At 39.8% G+C, this 11,269-nt stretch overlaps 1 protein-coding gene across 1 annotated transcript in view; it reads right to left on the bottom strand.

Annotated features, from left to right (window-relative positions):
• Positions 1 to 7,928, bottom strand: part of LOC308101207 (uncharacterized protein) — a 27,957-nt gene extending 20,029 nt beyond the window's left edge. Inside the window, exon 1 of the mRNA XM_080450591.1 lies at positions 7,793 to 7,928. Within this exon, the coding sequence (XP_080306717.1) occupies positions 7,793 to 7,838 (46 nt within the window). The 5' untranslated portion in view covers positions 7,839 to 7,928. The remainder of the gene's footprint in view (positions 1 to 7,792) is intronic.
• Between the last annotated feature and the right edge of the window lie 3,341 nt (positions 7,929 to 11,269).

Below are 11,269 nucleotides of genomic sequence, written 5' to 3'. Positions count from 1 at the left end.
AGTCAGTGTTTATTGTTAAGATGGTCTCTGATCTAACATGATTTAGTCAAGGTAGGCAGATATATGTACAGTGCATTTGATAATGTTCTTTAAATTACTTATTTACTGTACATGTTTTTATTGCTACTAGTATTGATTATGTCTAGGGTATATTATTGTATTTTATTGTATGTCATTAAATGTCTCTATGTATTAAATACACAGGACCACAATGGAAATACTTTTACTTTAGCACCATTGTATAATTGTACCACTGTACTATTTGAAAACTGTTAGTTATTCATTCAATACATTAAAATGATGTACAATTAATCAATGCATTGTGTTTTACATTCTGTTTTGGCAGGTTTGCACTGAATGGATCAAGGCTTGTACAGCAACAAACACACCACTGTCCAGATCTGACAATCCCATGATGAGAAGTTTCTTCCATCCCTGGCCATACACAACTACTGTACAGTATCTACCAGAGGTATACAAGGTAGAGAAAGATGTCATCAAAGACCTCATCAAAGACATGCCTGTCTCTGTCATGTTCGATGAAACGCCTGATGCAGAAGGACGCTGCGTGCTCAACATAATGGTGTCTCCTCTCGTCAAGGATGAATCTGGTAAAATCTGCAGCTACCTGGTTGACACTGTTTTCCTAGACAAATGCAATCATTCTACAGTGGCAAATGCAGCAGTCAATGCTCTAAATTACTTTGGAGTGAAACAAGAGGATGTGATTTCTTTTGATACCGACATATATGCTTAAGGCTTACAAGACTGCCCTCAAAGCCCTGTTTCCCAATTCCATCCATGTGACATGCCTAGCACATATCATGAATCTTATTGGAGAAGCTTTCAGGAAGCCTTTTGCCGAGGTGAACACCTTCATGAGATATTTCTCACAGGTGTTTTACATGGCAGGTGCAAGGAAGAGGAGATACCTGAGCTTTCTCAGAACCTCAGAACATCAAGAATGGCTCCAAATCCTTGTGGCTCAAGATGGAACTCATGGTACAGGGCAGCAGCTTACCATGCAGAACACTATCCCTTGTACAAGTCCTTTATCAAAGAGGAGATGGAGACCTGCAAGCTGTCTGACCCCAACTCACTGGAGCAACTGTATGCTCGAGGAGATTGTGAAGTGCCGCACCGGCAAACAACCTTCGGTCAAAATGTCCTCTCAGTACAGGGTTGTGTAGCATGGAATGGCCTTCCTCTACATATAAGGGATTGTGCTACATTTCCGTCTTTTAAATTCAATGTGAAAAGATGGTTGCTTGAAAACCAAAGCTGCAACCATTTGTGATCATATTTTAGTTTTTTTTAGGCTATGTGATGTAATGTAATTGTATTTCACCGTTTGTCTGTTTTCTGATGTTATTGTTTTTCTGTTTTTCTGTTTTGTGTGAGGACTGCGGATGAAAATTAGCATCTTTGCTAAATCCGGTGTATTTACGTTCATGTGACGTTCATTAATATGCTCTGTCCTGTCTAAATAAACAAATAAAGTAAATAAAGTATGCCATTACACAAGATGAAGATCTCTCTATGACACTGCAGATACACCTCAACATCATTGTTGAAAAGTCACAGGTGCTTCTCCAGCTTTGCGACCTGTTTGAAAGCAACAGGCCTGTCACAATGAAGGTTTTTGACATATGGGAAGATCTGCAGATCACATTTGCGGCCAACAAAGAGCTAAAGGTGGAATCATGTGATCACTTATTTGGTCCAAATGTCCCTTATGCCAAGAAGAAGGAGACCCTGACCATATTTGAACAGGCCTACCAACTTGCATAAGAGAAGTTGTCTAAGTACATGGATGGTGCCCAGCCGGCCATGCAGTTCTTAAGAGAATGCAGGGTTTTCAATCCCAGGTGTGTCGTCTTGTTCAGCGAGGAAGAAATCCACCTCTACTTCACAAAGTTTGGCCCAGCTGCAGTCAAGGCCTCAGTCTCTGGAGTGATTGACACAGATCTATTCTGGGACAGCATGCAAGAGCCACTACCTCAGCTGTCCAGGTTGGCAAAGAGGTACAAGGACTGTGTCACTAACTCAGCAGATGTGGAAAGGTCAAATAGCATTTACAAACTGGTGCTATCATCCAGGAGACGCTCACTGTCTGAGCCCAACATCAAAGCACTGGTGTTCCTGTACTTTAATTTGAAAGTGCAGTGTGCTCCTGACTCAGATAGTGAGCAGGATGTTGATGAAATGCTGTAATGGCATCTGGCTCACACTGAGGGATGGGTAGACTGTTGTGTTAAGTTGTATCGTATCTCAGATTTTTTTTGTTTAAAACAGAAAAGAAACTGTGAAATGTATAGTTTTGACTGATTGCACATTATGTCAGCATTTAATTGCTATAACTGTCTGAATGTTTACATTTTCTATCTGCTGTATGCAGTAATGTTTTCCATATCCACTGGATACAGTGGATAGTTTAAACCAGTATTTTATATGTACACAGCCCTGCCTGTCAGCTCCAGGCACTTGTTCGGTTCTGAAGCCTTCACCCATAGTTTGGCGACACGTTTGCACTTTTTATGTCAGCATTTCATTGCTGTAACTGCATGTTAATTGTTTACATTTACTACTTTACTACATTACTCTGACTGCTGTATGCAGTAATGTTTACTCTGTGTCCTGTTCTGTGCTACACTGTAGGCTACAACATTGTTATTTTCTGGTTTCAGGGAATGAGAAAGAACTGCTGCATTTAACAATCCAAGTGCCAGCAGGTTTTTTGTTTGTTTTTTGTTTTACTGTATTCAAATTCATAACAGTACAGCACCCATAGTTTGGTGACACGTTTGCACTTTTTATGTCAGCATTTCATTGCTGTAACTGCATGTTAATTGTGACTGCTGTATGCAGTCATGTTTACTCTGTGTCCTGTTCTGTGCTACACAGTAGGCTACAACATTGTTATTTTCTGGTTTTACCAGTGCTCAGGGAATGAGAAAGAGAAAGCACTGCTGCATTTAACAATCCAAGTGCCAGCAGTTTTATTTTGTTTTACTGTTTTCAAACTCATAACAGTATGTTTTTATTGCACATATGCACTTGCTGAACTATAAATCTTGCTGCAAATAAATCTGCCCAAGAGGGACAAAGAACATTTTTATGTTGATTATTTTAAAACCACAATGTTTCACAGTGTTTTGGTATTGCAATTGATTTCAAAAGATCATTTTTACTTCATTATTACATGAAAAAATAACTTTGCTTCATAACTGGTAATTTCAGGTTGTTTTTTTAATGCCCGCGGAATATTAACGATAAGCCGCGGAATCAAGAATTGCTCTCCGCGGAATCAAGACTTGCTCTCCGCGGAATCTAGATTTTTTCTCCGCGCTTTCCTGGGGGGACTAACTATGTGTAAAGTTTAGATAGGCTAGGCCTACTTTGTTTTTTTTTTATTGATCTTTCTATCTCTTCCCCTTGCTCCCCCTTCTGCTTGCCTTTCTCTTTTTATGGAAATAGGCCTACACGATGAAGCTTGCAAAAAAATAATAATTTCACCCTCTGTTTTACACCTGTAAACCTGTGATTCTGATTCAGGGGGAGACAGCTGAGGCTTTCAGTCCTGTTGCCGTTGGCCCTTTTCCAAAGGCTGGAGCCAGAAAGGGACCAAGGGAAGAAAGAAGAGGTCAACAGCTATTCTAACAGACACACCCGTAAAACGGGCCTTGGAAGAGGAGCGAGTTAAGCGACTTACACCACGCAGGCTCGCTATGCCTGCCAAGGTTCCGAAGAAAACGGCTACCTCAAAGGTGACCAGCACCACCTCGAAGGTGACCGCCACCACCAGGAAGGCGACTGCCGCCACATGGAAGGCGACCGGCACTACCTCTAAGGCGACCGCCACCACCTCGAAGGTGACTGCTGCCACCAGGAAGGCGACCGCCACCACCTCGAAGGTGACTGCTGCCACCAGGAAGGCGACCGCCACCACCTCGAAGGCGGCCACCTTCGATGGTGAAAAATTACGACTGCCCACTTTGTGGAGAGGACTTCGAGTCATCGAGGCCAGGTGAAATGTGGGTGCAATGTTCAAGCTGTGGAGTGTGGGCCCACGAAGAGTGCACAGAGGAAGGGAAATGTCAGAAATGTTAGGCGCTGGGGATTGTGCGTGTTCAGGGGGGAGGGAGGGATAGCTGGCAAGCAGTGGGAGGAATTAATTGGCTAAATGAATAAATAAGATTTGGGGAAAAAAGGGGTCAATAATAATAATTGGCTACTCTAAAAACATAAATAAAAAACGTCAAATTTATTGTCCTTTATGGGGCAAATGTTGTGGTTGTGGTTCTGTGACTGTTTTAATATTTTATGTTATTTTTATAGAGGTCAGTCTTATACATGTTGTAGGCTAATTTGTTCTGTTTAATGTAGCCTATGTTATTGTGTTACTGTGAAGACATAATGGTTCTGGATGCCACGTTTTTTATGTAGGCTAGCCTACTCTGTTCCGTGTGTGTTCTTTGAGCCACAGAGAGGTCACTGAGATTGTTTTACCTGGAATGTTTTATATGCACTTTGTTCTGTGTGTGTTCTTTGAGTCAGAGGTCACTGAGAGTGTTTTACCTGGATGCAATGTTTTGTATGTGTTATTTGAGCCACAGAGAGGTCACTGAGAGTGTTTTACCTTTATGCCTATAATTGTTTTGTAATGGACCAAATGTAATTCTGGACCAAATATTGTCCATGCACTGAATCTTTGCACTGAATGTTCTAGCCTAGGCCTACCTCATGGTTCTGTTTGGATATGACTGTTTGCCTATCAATGCCTTTCAAATTGCACCTTTGAACCAAGTTTACAAGCTGAATGCACATGTCGTGGGGGGAGGAGTTGCAATAAATCTTGCAAATACAAATGGATGTTTTATTTTCTATAGGATATAGACTAAAGCTGATTGATTTGGGGTGTTGTTACATATTTCACCCAGCAGGGGTCAGCGCAGATATGCATGGGCCTTTCCAAAACTCATGTGACACATTGGCCAGCATTTTGTGTTCAGTCAGCTGTCATCCAACTATTCTAAATCAGATTGGGATCGTAAAACATTTTGTACAACTCCTCCAATCAAACTTGATCACCTTTTAGGTGTAATCAATGTATTTTACTAACAAGGTATTGACACAAACTCAACTGGTACATATGGTAAATTTTAATAATAATCTTATGTTTGATACATAATCTTATCACATCCTTGGTATGGTAACAATGTTAAACAGTTGCGTGAATGAAGTATAATTGATTTGACCTGAAAACGATGTGTTTAATGCCGTTTTTTAGCAGTGTTACTTTTGTAACTATGGCTGTTACAATCAGTCTGATAAGCGCTTAAAATGTAACGTCGGAACAGCGTCCACTTTCGGTTTAATAACTCGCGACCCATTTTATCAATTGAAAATCTTTAAGTGGTTTATGATGGCAGACATGTGTAGGTTCTTTGCTTGAAAATATTACATATGTAGGTAAAACGATCGCAGAGTAAAAGACCAAAAAGTGAAACATGTTACAATCTTGGCGGCTCTCCCCTACATATTAGACTAAATGTTTACAATGAACATAATAAAACTACAGCCGTTCCGAGACCGATACAAGTAATGCATGCTTGTATTGGTATAGGCGAGTATGGCAGTCGATGCCATTCCAATACCACATCATTTATCACATGATGATATGTCATTTAGGGACCAGTCGAAATTTACATAAGGGGGGGCATGGAGGAAAATAGGGGAGGGTCATGCCTTTCTAATTTTGGTCCAAGGGAGGGTCAGCTAATTTTACTTTGAATCCAAGGGAGGGTCATGCAATTTTGAATTCATAAAATAGTCAGTTTTTTATATACCTTTTTAGTACAGCAGAACAGTGGTCAATGACCCCTCTCCATTTCAAAGGATACAAAGAATTCAAATCAAGTAACACCTTGTCTATTTAGAATCAATGACGGTCGTTAACAAGCCATCAACGCACAGCGAGTGTGAACGACCCAGTCAAATCTATTCAGCGTCTTAACGATGGTGGTTGAACAATTAAGCAAAACTTCAACAGGCGTTATTGGAGAGATGCATTATAAATAGGCCTACTATAACTGGATATTCATAATCATTTGAAGTAATTCTGTGCATGTGATTAATGTGGATCTATATGGACAGTTGTGTATAGATGCCTAGCTCCACAAGTAAAACCAGAAGCATCAGGCCATAATTGATAGCCTAATTTGTTTTATGTAGGCAACAGTGTAGTTGTAGTCACTGTAGTTGATAATTAAAAGGGCAGAGTGACAAAAGTTTTAAACTACTGGTTACCAAATATTCAACTTTCTTCAATCTGACCAGGATTCAATGGGTTTCCCACATGTAAGATGAGAACACTATCCATTCTGCTACCACTACTACAGATACACTGTGCATTTAGCAAGACTGACTACACTACAGCAATGTTCTAATCAATGTGGAAAGCAAAACATTGGACATGTCAGTTTTAAATGTCATGTTGTATTTGATGGGGAGGGTTAGGGGTGTCAAGAATTTCACAATACGATACATGATGTTGGGCATGATATCGATATGATATATTATTAATGTTCTTTTCTCATGTATCATCAACATTGGCCATCATCTTATAAATAACGTTATAAAGCAAGTTAGAAACAATTACAAAGTGCTTTGTACACACAAATAAATACATTTGTGCAAGCTTAATGGAGAAGTGAAGTTCTCACTAACTATAAACCCATTGTTTCAGAGGACAGATAGACACTAATATAACAAATATAATATAATATAAGACTGCATAACTATAAATTCCACAAACCTCATATTTTTGTCATCTGGACTTTACCAACGAAGTGCAGCCTAGTTATTTCCAACAGCTAAAAAAAATCTATAATACCAGATACAGTATAATACAATCTTAGATTAGATGTAGGCCTATTTGAGAGTGCAGATGCATGTCACATTAACGAGCGTCAACGAGCATCAGCTGACACACAACACCTCCCCTCTGCAGTGCTTTAAACTGAAAGTGACTGACTGGAGTCTGTTTCATTTCTCTCCAAAATACCTTGAATATGATGGAGGACATGATTAATAATTACTATGATTATGATAAGCTTTACATTTCATATCATACAGTAAAAACTCCTAACTTTCACCGGCAAAAAAAAAGACAGTGTTTTTTTTGTATTAAAAAAACAATAAAAAAAATATTACGATACAGTATCACATCATGACAATACCTATCATCACATTTTAATACCACGATAGGCTATATCGTGACACAATATATCGTGACACTTCTAGGCGGGGAGGGTTACTCTTTTTTTTGTAATCACTTGGGGAGGGTCATTGATTTTTTTTTTGTCAAAGGGAGGGTCATGGCATTTTAGATCAGGGCACATACATTTCCTCCATGCCCCCCCTTATGTAAATTTCGACTGGTCCCTTACAGTAATCAAATGTTTTGTATTTTGAATGCTTCAGTTGATGTTTCACTGCTGTTTTATTTTGTATTTATTATTTATTCCAAGATCAGTGGTTCTCAAACCTTTTAATGTCAAGGACCCCAATAACTCTCGAGTGTGTACAAATACAGACCTGTAAGGGTCCATTTTGGAACCCCCTCAAGGAACCCAGAGAGTCCCTGGACCACACTTTGAGAACCACTGTCCTAGATTTGTTTAAATTACACACTATTATCAGATCGGTACTCGGTATCGACTGTTAAGCAAGTTATGGGTATCGGTAAGGAAAAAATGGCATCGGCACATCTAAATAAAACAGTACATACCTAGTCTGTGTAACTTGATCACTGGGTTCAACATGGTGGTCTGCATCACTGCTACAACTCTGTCCTTCACACACTGATGGAAAACTGTAGGATGGGTGTTGTTTGGCCTGGGGCCAAATGTATCAGTAATAGCTCTGGATCTAGAAACAAAATCAGAACAATATATATTTTTCAAAACAGCCCCGAATCTATTCATCTGTCATCCAAATCATGCTTTGAAACCTTTGATATTGGTAACGGAAAAATGGCCGTCTGTTTTAAGTCCTCCTCCCTGAGGCGACTGACGTTAGTACCACTAGTTTGAACAAGACCCGGTAAGGACACGCTGTGATTGGCCAGTAGTCGCTGTGATTGACAGTTCTGCCTTGTTGAACTTCTTCATAGCATTTTTTTATGCCTAACCTAACCTTATTTCTAATCTTAATCTCAGTGGAATGTCTAACCTAACCTTATTCCTAACCCTAACCTCAGTAACATTATACCTGACGCTAACCTTATTCCTAACCTTAACCTCAGTGAAATTATGCCTAAACCTAACCTTGTTCCTAACCTTAACGAAATTATGCCTAAACCTAACCTTATTCCTAAACTCAGTAAAAGTAGCGATTTATCAGAGGAAATTAATTGTCTGAAAAAAGTAGCGTTGGATAGTGGAAAATCAATTGTCCGCAGTGACATTCGAACCCGAGGACAGCGGACTGGGAGTCAAATGATTAACGCGGCACGTCATTGAGCCAGTTGGTGAAGAAATGTTATGGGAGTTACTTGAATGTGACGCCACTCCGTCTATCTGTGACGCGAGTGAGTGGGGGCGTGGCCAAGTTGCTCAAAGTAGCGGTACTAATGCTACCTCGCCCATAGATATATATAAAGGCTAGATGGCTCAAGGGGGCGTCGCAAGCGTAGCTCAACCGCGGCCATCTTGGGACGGTCATTCATAACATTATGTCTATGGTGCATATACTTTGAAATAACCATAGCGTGCTCAATTTTCATCCGATTTTCAAACGGTTTGGTGTGTTGTAAACACCAAAGATGTAGTTATGATACTGCATATGTATAATTATAATCATGTTTTTTTTTTATATATAAAATTAAGTATGCAGTATCATAACTACATCTTTGGTGTTTACAACACACCAAACCGTTTGAAAATCGGATGAAAATTGAGCACGCTATGGTTATTGTAAAGTACATGCACCGTCCATAGACATAATGTTATGAATGACCGTCGCAAGATGGCCGCCATGTGGCAACGTCGTACTCCATTGGCCAGCAGCGCGGGTGAGTCATCTAGCCTTTATATATATCTATGACCTCGCCTCCCAAAAAGAGAGAGAGAGAGAGAGAGAGAGAGAGAGAGAGAGAGAGAGCAGCAGTTCATGCTGATAAATATCGTCTCTGTCTGTATGTATCTTCTATTAATGGGACTTAAAAGGCATAAGAAAACATACGTTTACATTGCCAAAGCAAAAGTGGAACATAAACTAAAACATGAATGTACAATTAAAAGGGAATAAAGACATGTGTAAACAGAGATTGCAGTTGCATCACAACTTAACAGAACCAGCTTACAAACCCATTAGAATTGTACATTTTCTGTCAGGATCAGTTGTATACACATGCAAGAAAGGTTAGCTTGGAATAAAGCTTTTGAAACAAATAGCACCAATATTTTTGCATTCACTTGGTATAAAACCTTTGGGATGAATGTAAAAAGAAAGTTTCCAAATATTTGTGCACAAATAGCCATGTTTTTTCAAATGTGATTAAAGGTCGTTGCTCTGTTTCTATGTACAGAGATCACTCGTTCAGGAATACACATAATGATTAATAGACTTTAAGGTGGTTGAATTCCATTAGACCAAGGGTTCCAAAACTTTTCAGGCTGCCACCTCCCAAAATAATCATAATCATATTTGAACTGGGGACCCCCCCAAAATAATCATATTTGATCTGGGGACCCCCCCAAAATAATCATATTTGATCTGGGGACCCCCCACCCTGACAAGCACTTTGAATGTAGGAGATGATGAGGCATTACATTTAGTTTGACTAGGTTCCCGCAGATAAATGTGTGTGAAAATAGTAGCCTGGTTCCAGACGAATCTGCCATTGCAAAAAAAGAATTGCCCCTACGCAGTGACATTAGTCTGGCCATGCCAGGCTATGAAAATAGCAGATCTACAAGCTTGAGCTAGCAGATCTACAAGCAGATCTTCAAGCAGATGTGAGCTTGTAGAGCAGCTATTTTCACAATTTCTGCCTCTTTCTGACAATGTGGCCAATGCTTCAGCAGTTTTTATAGTAGTTTGTTGATTACTTTTGATGCATTTATGGTCTTTTTCTTGTCTTTGTTTCATTTTGGGGGAGGTATTATAAAAGGTCTTAAAAGTCCTAATGATCACTTCACTGTCATCTGGGGAGCCCACACCCCCACCCGTGTGTGTGTGTGTGTGTGTGTGTGCGTGTGCGTGTGCGTGTGTGTGTGTGTCTACTTGTTGTTCCTACCGTGTGTGCGCGCGCGTTCCTACTTGTTCCTGGTTTGCGAAATGTCTACATTTACAACCCGTACATCTACATAAACGTTAACATTTCAAATATAAAGCGCTGACCTCACGGCCACGGATGTAACAAGTTAAAACGCCGGGGTCTAAGTACCCGTATCTTCCGTATTGTTCAATAAAAAGCATTTTACTCTTATCGGCGGACATTTTTTCATAGAGTTAATAAAGTATCAAAGTGCAGTACACCTCCCAACCGATAGGGTGACGTAGTTAAAAGCATAGAGAACATTCTGATAAAATGGCCACCAATCGGATTAAAATGCTTTTTAATGGAACAAAACGAAAGATACGGGTACTTAGACCCAGGCTTTTCAACTTGTAACATCCATGGCCGTGGAGTCAGCACTTTATATTTGAAATCTGAACTTTTATGTAGATGTACGGGTTGTAAATGTAGACATTTCACAAACCAGGAACAAGTAGCGCCATGACGCTAGTGACAGACGAGCGTCATGTGAACCATGGCTAGTGTATTGTATAATTATAATATTATCCCGGGCCTGTTTCAGTAAATACACATTGTACAACCACCATAAACGTAATAAACAATCATGTACAATGTACACGACGACATGAACACACTCAGTCACAATGTAAACATACCTCACACTTCTCTTGGCTGAGACACTCAATCTCCGCTTGTGTGTAACCACTAACGTGTACCCCTAGCAACACACACGGTTATAGACATTGCAGTGGTGGAAATAACTAGTACATTTACTCAAGTATTGTACTTAAGTACAATTTTGAGGTGTTTTTTACTTTACTGGAGTATTCCGAATTTTCAATACTTTTACTTCTAGTCCTACGGATCTCAGAGGCAAATATTGTACTTTTTATTCCACTACAATTAGAATGATTTAGTTACTGTCTATGAAATGAATACCAAGGACCCCAACGGAAACAAGTC

Source organism: Gymnoscopelus braueri (genome assembly GCF_963280865.1).
Source record: "Gymnoscopelus braueri genome assembly, chromosome: 15".
In the NCBI taxonomy this organism is placed as follows: domain Eukaryota; kingdom Metazoa; phylum Chordata; class Actinopteri; order Myctophiformes; family Myctophidae; genus Gymnoscopelus; species Gymnoscopelus braueri.
This window is presented reverse-complemented; position numbering and strand designations above follow the sequence as displayed.